This window comes from Martes martes (assembly GCF_963455335.1).
Source record: "Martes martes genome assembly, chromosome: 13".
In the NCBI taxonomy this organism is placed as follows: domain Eukaryota; kingdom Metazoa; phylum Chordata; class Mammalia; order Carnivora; family Mustelidae; genus Martes; species Martes martes.
In genome coordinates, this window is record NC_137901.1 from 54,106,888 (window position 1) to 54,124,043 (window position 17,156).

The 17,156-nt window shown below is 41.2% G+C and overlaps 1 protein-coding gene across 1 annotated transcript in view; it reads right to left on the bottom strand.

Annotated features, from left to right (window-relative positions):
• Positions 1 to 7,914: 7,914 nt before the first annotated feature.
• Positions 7,915 to 17,156, bottom strand: part of AKAIN1 (A-kinase anchor inhibitor 1) — a gene marked incomplete at both ends in the record, with an annotated part of 46,005 nt that continues 36,763 nt past the window's right edge. Inside the window, one exon of the mRNA XM_080821581.1 lies at positions 7,915 to 8,108. Within this exon, the coding sequence (XP_080677707.1) occupies positions 7,915 to 8,108 (194 nt within the window). The remainder of the gene's footprint in view (positions 8,109 to 17,156) is intronic.

The following is a 17,156-nucleotide window of genomic DNA, read 5'->3' on the forward strand; positions in this document are numbered from 1 at the left end:
CAATGATTCACAGATCAGAGGATCTTTGCTTCTGGGAAGTGTATAGCCCAATGCTGCCCCTAGCAGCATCTAGGAGAGTGGATGAATGACAAAAAGCATACCTTAGTTAAGGCAGAGTGGCATGGATGCCCTGGGAACTAGATGAACTGGAATTCTAGATTAGGGGGAATCTTTCCACGGCAAGATATCACCACCAACTGTCCTCTTGTTGGGAGGAAGTGGTTGGAGGTTTCGAGTTTAGGACTGGAGGAAAATGAAATCAGCAAGGATTTTGGCAGCCAGATGGACTGAATGGAAACTTGAAGTACCCAAAATGTAGCCAGTTTCCCACCCTTCAAAGGACTGTTGCTGAATTCTGGAATTGCCTGTGAGAGATTGGGGAACCAAAGGCTTTAAAAGGCAGAGTAACATTTGCCTTCATCTCTTAGAACTCTTGTACATCCCTAGTAGGAGGATAACTTAGTACTACTGCATAGGAAGCCTCTAGTATCTAGTAAACAAATGCATACCATGACCTAGCAACCCTAATCCTAGGTATTTACCCAAAAAACAAACTATAGACCGCCCCTCCTCCCCCCAAATTGGTAAAAGAATATTTACAGTGATTTATGGGATGGCTCAGTCAGTTAAGCGTCCAGCTCTTGCTTTCTGCTTATGTCTTTATCTCAGGACCGTGAGATTGAGGTTTTTGGTTTTTTTTTTTAAGATTTTATTTATTTATTTGACAGACGGAGATCACAGAGATTGAGTTCTGAGATGGGCTCCATGCTGGGCAGGGAGTCTCAAGTCTCCCTCTCCCTTTGCTCCTCCCCCCCACCGGGCTCTCATGCTCTTTCTCTTTCTTTCTCTCAAAAAAAAAAAAAAAAGAAAGAAAAGAAAAGAAAAAGAAAAAGAAAAAAAAGTAATAGCCAAAATAGAGGGGAAACCCTATTAGAATTGATTAGTAGTGGTATATTTATACACAGTAATAGCAAATAAAAAGAACAAATTACCACTCTTGACACCAACCTAAGTGAATCTCACAAAAAACTGAGGAAAGTAAACCAAGGAATAATGTATACTGCATGATACCATTTATATGTAGTTCAAAAGTGAACAAAACAAATCCAGGATTATATAGGCTGGACAAGTTGTTAGCTTTGGGGTGGTAGCCACTGGCAGGGGCATAAGGAAACTTGTAGGGGTGCCGGTAACTTTCTATTTCAATCTGGTGGTACTTCCTTGGCTATATATCCATATAAAAATTCATCAAGCTGTACACTTATATGAATCTTCAATAAAACGTACCCAAAATACCTCACATAGAATCATTTATTGTTAGAACTAGGAAGAAGCTTAGTGATCACCATGGCCAACTCCTTTTTTTACACATGAGGAAACCAAGGCTCAGAAAACTTAAATTGTAAATGTCCTAGAGCTAATGTATTCATTTGTTCAACAGGTAATGAATGGGTGCTTACTCTTTGCTGAGACAGGATTAAGATATTTAAACAAGACAGATATATGACCTGCTTTCATAAAGCCTCTGACTTAGTTGCAGAAACAGAATTTAAACAGATAACCTAAAAAAATAAGTATATAATTGAATACTGTGATCGATGTTGTGAAGGACTGACACCAGGTGTTTTTGATGATTGCACCTGGAGCCGGAACCCAGCTCACTTGGCTAATGGGTTAGTCCTCTCTTGACCCCGACAAGATTGCCTTTTTCCCTAATCTGAGCTTTTTCAAAACTAGGAACAAATTATACATCTACATGAATTTATTTCTCCAGATTTAAAGGGCAACCTTTAATTGCAAAGCATAAGCAAAACAATAAATAAACCTAAAGGGATGATTTTCTCCCATTGCCAAAAAAAAAAAAAAAGACCCAATTTCATCCGATGAGGCAGAATTATTGGACTTAAAATTTGTTTTCTGTTTGTTAAATTTCAGTTCTTTAGATTCGTCAGGTTTATGGCCTGGCAATGGTCTCTAAATCACTTTCCCTTAGCAGAACAGCCTCTGCTGCCTGATTATTTGATATTTATCTGAAGACAGTGGTTATAAATTAGCCAACTTAGAAAACAGAACTGAGATAAATCAATCTCAAGACAACCAAGATATCCATAATAAAATTAAAATATACAACACTTCTGATAGCTTAACCAACTCACGGTCTATTACTTTGGAGATCTGTTTTGAAAGGGGCCAGCTACTGCCCAGTATCTGGCTGGAGCAGATTGTCTCTGCAGAAAGGCTGGTCCAATTTTCCTGCAACGAAGCAGAAGTCATGAGAAACCTCAGTTTTCTTGACAAGAAATAACCATAATGCCACTGTGTTCAGCTTAGTTTCCTGAGAAGTGGACCCTGAAACAAAGAAGTGGGTGAACGCACTTCATCTCGGAGCTCACCTTAGGAAGCACCAGTGGGAAGGAAGATGGCGAAGCAAGAGAGAGAAGGCACGGGCCATGCACACCTGGGACTCATCAGGCTGGCAACCGCTAGAAGACCGCGCACTGTGCCTCGAGTGGGCCCACCTGAGAGGCCACGGGGCTGGGACACAGAGGCGCCAGCTCCCATCTATTATCCTTACAGGGTTGCTCCTGGGGCCATGGTCTCCTGGTGCTTCCAGCTGCCCCTTGCATGGGCTGAACACACAGATATAGCCAGAAAAATCCCACAGGCAAAAAGTGACAGCTATTTGCAGTCAGAAGCCATCTGTGCACAGAAAAAGGGCTAATGCTGAGAGCGTGGATATGGCCACCAACAGAGCCAGAGTATCTCAATGAGAGGAGCACACAAGAATGTCGATCCTTACACACAACTGAGAACCATATAAGAAATGCACTGCTTAATTGGTTATGTAGAAATCAGGTAGGAACCTGCTGTACAATAAACAGTAACTTGCTCTAAAAACTGAAAAGCTCTATAGGAATAATTCTATTTATTTCTTCGCTTATTACTTAGAGTGTGGGCCATCTGTGGCCCAAGTCTAATGATTAAAGGAATTATTTTTCTCAATGGGAAGATCACCCTGGTTCTTCACAAGCTGCCAGAGTCTTCCTGTTCAGTTTTAGTGGAATAAGCCAAAAGTGGTTAGGTATAGCATTAGGGAATTTAGAGAGATGATAGATAGATAGATGGATAGATGATAGAATGGCAGATATGAGATAAACTATATCTACATAAAATACATATCTCTTAATACTTTTTTTAATGAAAGAAAAAGAACCTAAATGAAACTAAAGGTACTGTTAATTTTAAATAAATCTTTCTTTAGCATAATGTATTATTTTTCTAATACAGTCCTCTCGGGTTAAGAAAAGGGATTATGAAATCAATTAAGAATTTTGCATCATTGAATTTTTTAACTAGATCATTCAGCTTAAGATCATATCAATTCTCTTTTCTCTGACAGATGAAGTCATGAGCACGGTATCATTTCCTTTGTCCCACCTCATGATTTTTGTCAGTTATATCTTTATACTGTCAAGATATAACAATTTACATTCTTTTCTTTGGCCTAATCTTCACAATTATGTAATGTTTACTTGATATTTAAGTGAAGGCAATACTCCTCACCAGTCCTTTTACTGTAGCTCCTCCATTGTTAGACTCTTTTTTTTTTAGATTAATTTATTTATTTTAGGTAGAGAGCAGGGGAGGGGCAGAGGGAGAGGGAGAGAATCTTAAGCAGACTCCGGGCTGAGTGGGAAACCTGAAAGGGGGGGGGGGCTTGAACCCATGACCCTGAGATCATGACAGAAATCAAGAAATCAGACACTTACCTGACTGTGCCACCCAGGTACCCCTAGACTGTTTTAACTTTTAGGTGGCTGAAGTTCATGGATAGGCAGTTTTTCAAGAAGGGCCCTTGAGCACCAGTAACCCTTGACTTTTCCTCCTTCCCTTTTTTTTTTTTTTTTTAATTTGCCTTTACTCTCCAGTGAGTGTTGGCTGGGAATAACAAGCTTACTTCATACTTTCCTTTTCAGAGCTACTTTGTAACTTTGTAGATTTTTCTCTCTTCTGATAGAGTACTGATTGTTGCTATGAAGTAGTCCACACCAGCCTGAAGTTTTTACCTCCGCAAATGGCTTGCTCTCAGCGTAGGAATTTCTAGGATATTTCTCTTATTCCAGAAGTATCGGTATTGAGCACTTTGTATCCGTTTTCTAGAACACCTTGAGGGAATTTTTCAATATGCGTTTATCTTTCCCTTTCTTCATTTCTGTACGATAATGCTGTCACTGCTATGTGGGAGGAGCACCTTCTCCAACTTTGCCTTTTTCTTCCTATGAGCCATTTCCACTACACGGTAGTCGACGGACAAACAATAACATCACCCACCACATTCATCTTTCTCCACACCTGGGTCAGGATTCCATGGACTTTGCATGTGGCTCTGAGGAGGAAAGATAAGTGAACTTGCCATGCTCTGTTGTGACCTTCTATTTTGTTCCCTCTACGGTTTCTTTTTCCTTCCTTAGCTACCACTTTCTGACGTTAACGGCATTGAGCTATTTCTACTGATGATGATTTTTCTGGCCCTTTACTATTTTTGTGACATTTCTTACTAGGAGGCAGTTTTATTCTTCCATCTTAACATAGAGATGCCCAGAATTTATATTTCCTAGGCTCCCTTAGCTAATTCATATGCTCTCAAAGTTTAAGATCAGTGATTCATGTATTTCTGAGCCAAGTACTACTTGCTATTCATCACTTAGGATATACTTATCCTTCTGAGACTCAGTGTGACTTTATCTGCAAAAGAATAACATCTTCCCAGATGCAACATATTTTGAGGTTGTAACAATGAGAAAAATGAGTTAATGTGCAGCAATATATTTCAGAAAACTTTCTCATGCTCAAGAGAAAAGATGTTATTATTGTGGTTTCCACAATCTCCTCACATGAACTAAAGACTTTACTCAAGGGTTTAGTCTTTTTCACCTGTTTGGGTACTGTAGTGACTAAACTAGTTACCAGATTTCTCAGAACTTTTTATTCTCTATTGTATCTTATTGGAATAGCCATTACGGTGGATAAGTTGAAAACTCCCTTTTCTAATTTTTTTTGGTAAGACCTTAAAACCTTGAAAATAGTTATTCATTCCGAATTGGAATAAATAACATGGTTATTTTTAAACGGTTCTTTTTTTTTTTTTTTTTTTTTGGTAACCTGAAATCCCACCATAAGGGAAGATGAAGCAGCTAAAAAAGAGAGCTTGGGGCAGGCTAGGGGGGAGATGAAGCCCAGAAGGCAGGAAGTTGTTTTGTATCGATTTACAATCCTGTCCATACTGGATAGATTATTACAGAAAAGCAAAGTAACATAAAAGGATTTCTTTTCTCTCTTTGGTCTACTCCAGGGCCAGGCAAAGTAAGAGATGAACAGCTGAACACACAGAGCTGGGAGGCCCATGTCTGCTTTGCCATGTAGTAAATCAGGAAGCTAAAAGACATTAAATAAATAAATAAATATTCCTATGAATTCCAAAAACCAAAAGCTGTGTGCTGGTTTATGATAATAGCCAACTGATAACCCATCTTAATCCTATGCCACATGAAGCTTGATAGGCCCCTTTCAAGGCCAATAACTTTATACTGAGAAAGATTAGCAAGAGTTTGACAGATGGATTTATTTTTACAGGGGAACTTCCTTAGGATTCTGCCAACATGGCCCCAACCTACTGGGTGCAGGGGTCGCCCAACTTTCTTTTCTTCTTTCAAGAATTTCTCAGTCTCTGTGTTCCCTGCTGTAGATGTTCCATCTCACAAAGATCATGAAAGACACTCCACATTCTAGATCCACTCACCTTTACTTCCTGAGATCAAAAGGCCACTTTGTAGCACGCGTCCTTTCCCTTTCCAGCCTCGGGAACTGCCATCCCATAGGCTCACAGCACAGGCCCAGGGAAGAAACACTCTCAGGATCATGATATCTAGGGGTTTGGAAAACTTGGGGTGCTCTCATGGTGCCAAAAGAATGTAAGATACATGTATGAAATGAGCCACACAGTAGGGTAGAGAAGTGACAACATATTCCAAAGCTGGATATATTTTATTTACAAATAATGTTTAGATACCAAAGTTAATCAGATGTTCTCAAAGATCCTCAATGAATTAGCACAGACACACCAGAGAAGAAAGATAGTACATTTATGAATTTCCGCCACATGATATGACAGCAAGGTCCAGGACTGGTTATAACCAGACAGCTTAGTATGCATGGTGCTAGATCACTTGCAAACTACAAGCATTGGGTTTACTTTTTATAGTAGATCCTTCTGAATAATTTACCTTACTACTTTCATTCCCATTATCTACAGACTGTGCAATCACACCATATCAATTATATGACTTCAGATCAACTTAAACTCATTCTTCGATTATCATGAGTTTTGCTAAAAAATATTTAAAAATAAATCACACTTAAATTTTAACTCCCTCTGCTCCCTCTCATAGCCTTTCTTCCTGTGAATTTTTTCCAGCTGTGCATCATGTGAGATAATCTAAGAAAACTGATAGGAGAGTGTTTCCATTTATCTACTATAATCAATAGTATCCATTCTAGAAAGCATAACATACTGTAATTCTAGAAGTATATCTTAATATCAGTCATACCATATATGCTGATACTGGCTTTAAAAAAAAACTATCAAATGTAGACATTAATATTCTGAAGCCACAGGGTTTTTACTAAAGGCCAAATTCTTTCTCTGTCTTCACTAGCACCAACTCAATGACTGTTGTGAAACCCAGACTGTGGGATTGTGATGACTCTAGAAAGATGCGCATTATTGACATGGAAGTGGAGCCAAGGTCATACCATTGCTATAATGATGGCTTTTTTCATATGCACATATATCTCCATAACTGCATTGTCCATAACACTGTTACTTTATTGTTCCCACTCTATCTTCGTGCTTCAGAGAATTAAAAATTGGTTTTTCCCATTTTCAGTGTTATTTATTCCTGATATGTATGATTTTCATGACTTCAAAAATATAATTTTAATTAGTGGGTGGGAAAAGAAAAGCTCCTATTAGAAAGGTACTAATGCGACGACATAGCCTGATGATAACATACTCTTTATAAATAGAATCTATGGTTCCAGTTGGTCTCCATAGGGCTTCAAAAAAACAGTCATTGGCAACTCATGCATCTAGATCTATCACTTGTCTTATTTTAATTTTAGATGGAAAAAGAAATCCCTATTTCCAAAGGATTTCTGCACAGAGAGTAAAGACCAGCTATCAAACCATGGAGAGAACTGAGACCAAAAAAAAAACAAACAAACAACAAGAACAAAAAACAACCAACCAAACAAAAAAACCTGAGTCCTTTAAAAGTTAAACTCCTCCTTTCTAAAAAGTAATATAAATATATGCCTTGTAAGATCCTGAGGGACTGAGTCTTAGAATTTGCCTTTGCTCCATTTGATCTAGGACCTGAACCCAGTGAAGCCTTCAATTCCATATTCGAAGTTGACGAACCCCATTCCTTCACCTTTCCAGCATGTCTTTTTAAAATACAAAGAACACAGTACCATACTCAGTATCTCAGCAAAAAGGGTTGCTGTTTAAACTCATAGAGAGGTGCATAAAAAGCAAAAGTAAATAAGCAAGACAGAATCTCAGCGGGGTTGGGGGGGGGACCTTAAAAATAAATGGTGCTGCAAAACTACTTCTGCAATTACAGTGTCCTGTTTGGGCCCACTCCGTTTCAGAGGCACAGCATTAATATAAACAGAATCATCTAACGCACTTTTTCAAAACAGTGCATCTCAGCCAAGGGCTAGCGCGAATTCATCCTACTTCTAGGTGCCGATGACACTTTGGTTTGCTTTACTGGCAACATTTTGGCAACGCATCCTATACTAAGAGGAAGGCCGGAAACCAAGCAGGTGACAAGAGCCAAATCGACGCTGTTACTTCTTTTCATGTTTCTTGGTTAATTCCCCGACGCCCAGCTGGAGGCTGCCCCGGCTGTCCCGGGCTCTGTTCCCCCTCTGCCGGCTCTCCTGGGAGACTTGCTGCACGGCTTGCAAGATGGCATTCTGCACAATCTGTTTGCTGGCTTTCTGCAGCTTCACCTCTTCTGGCTCACTTCCAGGTTTCTCACCTAGCCAGAAATAGGAAAGGGGGGGTGGAGAACAAAATCAATTTCAGGAAAGGCTACAGGAAGGAGCAGGGAGGCAAGGTGAGACCCTCAGAAGGTGCTAGCGTGGCCCTGTTAATTGTGAGGAGCCCTGCTCCTGTCATACTGCTCCTGGCTCCCTCTCCATTTGTTTGCCTCAGTCGGGTGTCCAGTGTACATTTCTCGCCACCTCAGGATCCTCTGCAGCCAGCAGGTGTCATGAGAATACAGTCCTGGCCAATAAGGACCTCTGGGAAGGTTCTGGAAAGAGACAGACTCGTGCCCCTTTTGGCCTTTGACACCTACCCCTTCTTCTGAGGCAGGATGCAGACCTAATGTTTTTAAGCATGGAGATGGAAGTCGACATTCTGCCATGGTTGGGGAGAAGACAAGAAACCAGTTCGGAAAGCATCATTCAGCTTTCACAGCATCACACCAGCCGCAGACCATGCACTTCTGGACTTCTTTGTATGAGAGATAAATGAACTCCTTGCTGCTGAATCTGCCACTAGTAGTCATGTTACTTGTATGTAATGTATGCCTGAGAGATTTAATTTCACTGGGGCTGGTGAGTAGATTGTTACTGAATCTATATTACGCTCAATCCTGCTCCTAGAACATCCCAAGGAATGAAGCCATTTGTTCATCAGAATCTGTCTTCCATGATCTAGAACAGGGTTGGCAAACTTTTTCAACAGGACCAGATAGGAACTGTTTTATACTTGGGGACCATATGATCTCTGTGGATCATGTGACTCAGCTCTGCTTGTTGTAGCATTAAATCCACTATAGACAATACAAAAATGAATTCATATGGCTTTGTTTCAATAATTCATTACTTATTAAAAAAACAGGCTGCGAGCCAGGTTTGGCCCATAGGCCACAGTTTGCCAACCCCTGGTGTAGGATGGCAGGAATTTTCTAATTAGAAGGCAGGCAGTCTACCCACCATTGATTGTTCACCTCCTTCCCTAGCTAAAAACAAGACAAAACCTTGATTTCATCCAGGCAACTATGTAAGCAGGTATAGCTAAGTTCTGACCAATGAAGTGAAAGTTCATTTAGTAAACAATCTGAAAAAGGTCTTTACAAGGAAATAGGCAGAAAAAGGCCCTCTGCCCTCTCCCCATCCCACTGCCTGTGACTCTGACACGATGACTGTTACTACAGGGGGTTTTGCTAACCATGACGGAATCTTTAGAATGGAAACCATTTTCAGGGATTTACAGAGAAAAAGTTAGAAGGAGCCTAAGAAGTCAATGACCAAGAGCCATATGTCAATCCTTGGCTGACCACCGCCAGACTGCTCTCATGTTAGGAAAACACACACACACACACACACACAGCCCTTGAGGTGCCTGGGTGCCTCAGTTGGTTAAGTGTCTGCCTTCAGCTTAGGTCATGATCCCATAATCCTGGGATCGAGCCCGGACTGAGTTCCAGATTAAGCCCCAGATCAAGCCCTGGGTCGTGCTTCCTGCTCTGTAGGGAGTCTACTTCTCCCTTTCTCTCTGTGCCTCTCCCCACCCCCCCACCGCCACTCCTGCTCTCTTGCCTTCTTGCTCTCTCACTTGCTTCCTCAAATAAATAATTTTTTTTAAAAAAAGAAAAAAAATACATATTCTATTTGATACACTGATGCAAATATATCTTATTGATGCATTTAGGGCTTTCTTTTATTACGCAGCATACTTATTACTAACTCACGCATAGCAGAATGATCATGAATCTAACATTTGACTAAAGAACAATCATGAAAATTTTAAGTTCCACCTGCTTATATTTAGTGATAAATAGAATGGGCATCATTCGTTATGCAAAACCATCGTTTTGGATGTTCCCTCTATTCAAATATGCTGCTACCATGAGAATGTATTTAAGATCGGAGGTTGTTCACCGGGACTGATTCACTGACAATGGAATTCATCCACCCAGGAGAAAAACATCACGTAAGAGAATACTGAGTCACTCCGGAAGACTAGGCAGCTCTTATCCCTTGAGACACAGGGTTGTCATTATTTAGCCACATTTGTACCACGAGCATTACTTCCTGAGGGATTTACAGTTTAATGAACAAACTAAGGTGAATCTATTCAAAACCGAGGGACAATCCTCACCTCGCTCCCCTCCAAAAAAGAAGAATAAAATGAGCAATCTGCACCAAACTAAGCAGAGAAGCAATCAAAAGCTACAATGTGTAACGGACAGAAACTTTAAATTAGCTGACAAGAATGCTTCAAAAATGCTCTGTCTAAAAAGAAAAAGAAAAAAAAAAAAGACTGAACAGTAATACCAAGGTATGCTAGGGCACAAAGATTTAGAATCTGTGTTTTGAAACCCTTCAGAGCTGTATCCAGGTTCTTTCCACTGCTTTATAGCCTTACCATCTTGGGCAAATCATTTAGCCTCTGTAAGCCTGTGTGTATACCTGTCAAATGAGCAATTAGTATCTATTTTAGGAGAGTTGCTAGAAAATTAAGTGACATGACACTTATTCAGCACTCAGTGTGGTTCCTGTGGACTTGGTATGCACCACTGTGTATCAGTTAGGGCAAAAACAAGGCTATTGTAACAAAGAAACTAAAAAATGTAGGAGAAAACTCAGACAAGAAAGTGATATTTATTGTTCTCCCTTGTATCAGCTCAGAGAGTCTCCAGGGTGCAGGTGGCTCTGCTCCACCAGGTTACTGAGGGGTCGGCTTCCTTCTGCCATGTCCTGCTCTACTCACCTCATCTGCATGAGTTGAGCTGGTTAGCCAATATCCCATTTGGGGCAAGAAGGTAGTCAAAGGGAAAGTGGAGGGTAAGTGATTTCCTTTAAAAAATTACCATCTAAGGTGCAAACATCACTTTGCTCACATTTTCCTGGGGGAAACTGAGTCACAAGACCAGACCTGGCCACCAGGAAGCCTAGGAAATAAGTTGCAAACTGGGTGGCCACAGGCCCTCCTAAAACTCAGGGAGGTTCTAATGTTAACATGAAGAAGCAATTACATACCTTTTGAAATTACTTCTGTGCCATGGCCAAGGCTAATTTGAAGAGGAAGAATATATATTTACAGCAGGGCAATAGGAAAATCGGGGAGCTCTGCCTACTACCACTCTAGAGCATAAACGTGTAGACAAACAGAAAAGCTATAAAGGTTCCTGTTTGCTCCTGGAAAGAGCATCTTAGCCAAACTACGTGTGTGTTAGCTCTAAGATGTCCCTGTTGTACAGCTATTTTTCTGTCTTTAAATGGAGGAAGGAAGAATTTAAGTATGAGAGTAAGCTGATTCCTTAATAGGAGAAAAAGAGAGAGAGAGAGAGAGAGAAACACTCTAAACTTAGCTGTGACCTAATATCTGAGCTAAACTGTCACATTCTCATCCATCCATTATGAAGATAAATTGATTACAAAGTCAAAGGCAGTCTGTGCCATGCTGTGTCTAGAGTATCCCTTGGGTGACCTGAAAGGTGGGTAACCCTCGTGGCCCTCATCAACACTTTGCCCTGGGTCATGAGTACCTGTAGTGAAGAGTATAGGACAAAAAGAGTGGCAGTTAACTAGGACAGAGAAAGTGAGGAATGCAAAATGAGGGTAAAAGCCAGGCAGAGCACTTGGACAATAACAGAAAGACAAAAAAAAAAAAAAAAAAAAAAAAAGAAAGAAAGAAAGAAAGGAAGGAAAAGAAAGAAAAAAAAATTACAAGAAACTAAAAAGACCCCAAATATCTAAATTAATCCTGAGAAAGAATAAAGCTGGAGGCATCACACTTACTGATTTCAAGCTGTATTATAAAGCTACAATCAAAACAGCATGGTACTGGCATAAAAACAGACACCCAGACCAGTGTCACAGACTGAGAGCCCAGAAAGAAACCACACATATACATACATATATAATCAACTGATATTTGACAAGGGAGCCAAGAATACTCCATACTTTTCAGGAGAAAAAGTATCTTCAAGAGATGGTATGGGAGAAATTGAATAATCATATGGAAAAGAATGAAACTTGATCCCTATCTCACACCAGTCACAAGAAATTAACTCAAAATGGATTAAGAACTTGAACACCTAAAACCATAAAACTCCTAAAAGAAAGTATGAAAAAAGCTCCTTGGAATGGATCTCAGTGATAAATTTTGGGGTGTGGCACCTAGAACACAATCAAAAATAAGCAAAGTGGTGTTACCTCAAATTAAAAAGCTTCTACACAGCAAAAAGAACGATCAACAAGTGAAAAGACAATCTACAGAAAGGGATGGAAAGGGTTAATATCCAAAATATATTTTAAAAAACTTATACAACTCTATAACAAAAAATCAAATAACCAATTAAAATGGGCAAAGGACCTACATAAACATTTTTCCAAAGAAGATATACAAATGGCCAACAGGTACATGAGAAGGTGTTCATCGTTAATCATCAGGGAAATACAAATCAAAACCACAATGAGATATCGCCTCATGCTTGTTAGAATAGTGAGCATCAAAAAAACAAGAGGTAAATGCTGGTGAGGATGTGGAGGAAAGGGAGCCCTAATGCAGGGGGCAAGGGGTGCAGGGAGATTGTAAATTGGTGTAGCCACTATGGAAAACAGTACGAATGTTCCTCCAAAAATTAAAAATGGAAATACCATATAATTCAGCAACTCTAATTCTGGGTTTGTATCCAAAAGAAACAAAATCACTATCTTGAAAGATATCTGGATCCCCATGTTCATGGCAGCGTCACTTACCACAGCCAAGGCTTGGGAACAACTTACGTGTCCATCAGCAGATGAACTGGATGAAGAAAACGTGGTATGTATGTAGAGTACATGAAAGAAAAATATGCTGTCATTTGTGACAACGTGGACAGACCGGAGGGCGTTGTGCTAAAGGTAATAATTCAGACAGAGAAGGGCAAATACTGTATGATCTCACTTTTATGTGATCTAAACAAAACAAAACAAAACAAAAAAACCAACTCATAAGAAAAATAGATCAGAATTGTGGTTCCCAGAGGTGGGGGAGAGAGGGTGGAGGTGCTGGATGAAGGGGGTCAAAACAAACTTCTGGTTACAAGACAAATAAGTGAATAAATAAGAAAAATTTTTTTTCTTTTTTCCCTTGTGTCCGTATGAAATGATGGATGTTAGTAATCACTTCACAGCATATGTAAGTGAAGTCATTGTGCCCTACACCCTAAACTTGTACAGTGACCTATGTCAGTTATATCTCAATAAAACTGTAGGAAATAAAGAAGTTAGGTAAATCACAGATACATACTGTGTGTAGGCTCTTCGGCATGCAAGGAAATCCTAATACTCTTCTGTTCCTTTACGTGCTGGGCGTTTTTCGGCGGTGTGATTACCATGGGGAGGCGTGCGTCCCAGCCGGACATCTTGGAAATATTTGGCTGAGTCTCACATTACAATTCAGAAACTGGAATCACCCAATACAGCTCTAATTGGATATAACTGGATTACCTAGATTGTTCTCTGCCATTAGAGAGTTTCAGCGCTCCCTCCCCAGTGCTCCCTTCCTTCCCAAGTCTCCCTGACTTCATGGCATTTACCTACCCTTGTTTCTGCTTATTCATGACTTGAAGTGCTTCATGAGTTTACAAACTTCCTTCTTTCTGAGGATTTTTTGGCTAAGGTTCTGCTTGTGATGGCTTGATTCTCAACATATCTTCAGCTGAAATTTCTGAGAGAGAAACTGAAAGACTCACCATACCACCACTGTCCTTGAAAAACAGGACTCTTATCCTAGTCACCTCCTAGGCAGCCATAGACTGACTGAATGCCCGTGGCTCATTTTGGCCTCATCAGCTGTGGCCTGAGTTTGGATCAAGACTCATTTTGGCCTCATCAGCTGTGGCCTGAGTTTGGATCAAGAGGTGAGAACACATCTGCATAGGAGTTAGGAACCACCTAGCCCCCTCCTCCCCGGGCAAGGGGCCAAGGGCAGGGCAGACACTCACGGGATTGGCCTCATCCAATATCAGAACTGACTGGTGCTCCTATGGCATTCACTTGGAAGGACAGGACATTTGACAACAACCTGGGAGAGACCCCTAATAAAAGTACAGTGTGAAAAAGTGCATTACAACCCGACAGAAGGCGGAACCAACCAGAGAAATCCTCAGAGTCCTGCCATTTACTTACACGCATTACGTTCGCTTGAAATTAATGAATCACCTACATGTTGTAGGTGGCCAATTGCCTAATTTTAAATGATGCAAATGTACTCTAGCCTAATTAGCATTTACAAAATCATTCTGGTATTTCACAAAAGATGATGAATCGATTTAATTAGCTTTCAACTCTAAATGCCCAATACAGATACACCCAAGTCAAGAATGTGATGTAACTAAATTTATCTTCAGTGTCTTTCCACCTCAAATCATATCCACCTACACAGGTGGGCAGGCACACACACACGCACACACGCAGGCTTCCTCAGGATCATGCTTCCTTAGGACACCCAGTCCACTCCATGGTGACACAGATGACACTGAGCTCCGAGCCCCTCCCTTCTTCAGAGCCTCTGCTTCCATATGGCCTCCTCATCTGCCCCAGTAGAAGCTGTCTGGAATTCAGTGCAATATGGTTAATAATTGGTCTTCATTCTTTTTTTTTTTAAAGATTTTATTTATTTATTTGACAGAGAGAGATCACAAGTAGGCAGAGAAGCAGGCAGAGAGGCAGGGAAGCAGGCTCCCCGCTGAGCAGAGAGCCCGACTCGGGACTTGATCCTAGGACCCTGAGATCATGACCTGAACCGAAGGCAGCGGCTTAACCCACTGAGCCACCCAGGCGCCCCTGGTCTTCATTATTTAATTAAACCTATTAAAACCAGGATCGTAGGAAGATCTTCCTGGTAACAATTTATATTTTTCTCCCCCTAACAACCTAAGGGCCACTGGCCTCTATTACATTAACCCTATCATTCTATTCCAGTGAAGTGTGTTTTAGAAAAGGTCGGTGTTTCCATTTTGAGGCAGAATCTGATTAGTGATTTTCCTTTGATCGGAGAGATCAGTTTCCTTCGACACACAGACAGTGTGGCAGCAGTTGTATCATAAGCAGCATCTCTATCTATGGTCCCTCCCCATGGGGTCACTAAATATACAAATTACAGAAGTCTGTCTCCAGGCAGCGTAGGGGTGGGTTGGCACCGCCCGCCCACACTCTCCAGGGCACAGCGCTGCTAATGGTGACCATGGATCGTATTTTTTATCTTCCCCTCTGATTGCTTGAGACTATCGAGACAGTGTTATCATTCATCAATGACTAGCATGTGGAACACAGAGAACAAGGACTAATTCTGGTCCCTTTATTAATGGAATGATGGTCTATTTTCCGGCTCTAAGTACAGGAATTTTCCATGAAGGACCAGATGTTAGCTCTTACTCATTTGTGCCAACTGCTAGCGAAGCTGTCCTGGGTGCCCTGCTTTGCCACTGAGCAAGCTAAAGTTATAGGACTTCCCAGCAATGGAAAGTCACAGCCCCCTGAGCTTCCAGCTTGCTGTTAGCACCTTCAAACCGAAGGTGCTTTCCTATGCACCATAAGCAAATCAGAAGCAGCATTTGGCAGATTGAGAGTCAGAAGGCAAGACAGGTATTGGCAGGTATAGGACACCTCTAAGTTATATTTGACTTACCACCATCACCCACATCAAATCAAGTACAGAGCATTAAGAAACACTCCTAAGTGTGCCTGCAATGGCCAGGCTGGTCATTTTATGAGGCAAGCTACATACATCTCATACACTATACAGAGTTCTTTATTGAAATGCCCTATAGAAGAAGAGAGGAAAGATATTTATTGAGCATCTATACACAGGGTCCTGTGGAAAGTGACAGAGACCACTGGGCCAAAGCATTTCATTCATGCATGCATTCATTTTTAGATGAATTACAGAGCACTTGCTATAGGACAAATGCTAGGTTCAATGTCAAGCCAAACAGTTCCAGACCCTGCTTTACTGGAGTTTACAATACAGTGGAAGAGTCAAGTGTGGATCATATAATCAAACAGGCTTATAATTTTGAGCCGGGACCCATGCATGAAGCAGCATGAGAGCACATTACAAGGGAAACTGATCTAGTCTGGGACCAGAGAAGGATGCTGGGGGAAGGGGACTGAGAGGTTCACAAGGTGTTAACAGATGAAAGGAAGGTGGTGGGAGCAGGAAGAAAAGACTATGTCAGGCAGGAAGTTCAACCCATTGTGGAAATTCCCTATTGTGGGTAGGACAGGGTCGTGTGGGGAGCTGAAAGCAGCCTAGGTAGCTGGATGCCCAACAGTGGGGAATGGTGGGGGAGACAGGAGACCGTGCCTAGGAAAGTGGGCCAGCCAGATGGTACAGGTCCTGGCAGGGTAGGAGGCATTGGGTCTTTTTTGGAGAGAGAAGCTGAAATGCACCCACAAATTCATGCCACACAGGGTACGCAGAGAAGTCGGAGGAGAGTTGCATAACCATGGTGGGAACATCCAGGGCTCAGAGCAGGTCTAGCAAAACAGATTGAACTCGGAAATGCCAACAGGAAAAGAGAGGGAATTCCTTCCCAGGCCTCAGAGGGCACGCCAGACACACGACTCTCTGACCCAGTGTCCTAGAAAGCTTTTACCTGGTACGGCTACCTCATTATCTTAGAACATAATTGAACTTATATTTTTAGGAAAGCCATAAAGAATAGCGCCAACAAAACTTGAAAAGAAAAAGTCGTCTTCAAACTAGAAATCCAATTTGAGTGTGTTGGCCAAGACAAAGGTAATTTTGAAAAAAGAACAATAGGGAGGACCTAATTTACCGGCTATCAATAGCAGCTATCAGTAGCGATTCAGAAAGTGTGATCTTGGTACAAGGATAGAAAAACTGGCCAATGAAATAGAATAGGAAGTCCAGAAACAGTCCTACTCATTCGAGGTCACCTGATTTATGAAAACTATGACACTGTAGTACAGCGGGGAAAAGACAGTATGCTCAGGCAATGGAGTGGAGCCAGGTAATTATTCACATGGAAAAATAAGGAGCTTTGGCCGTCCCACACTGT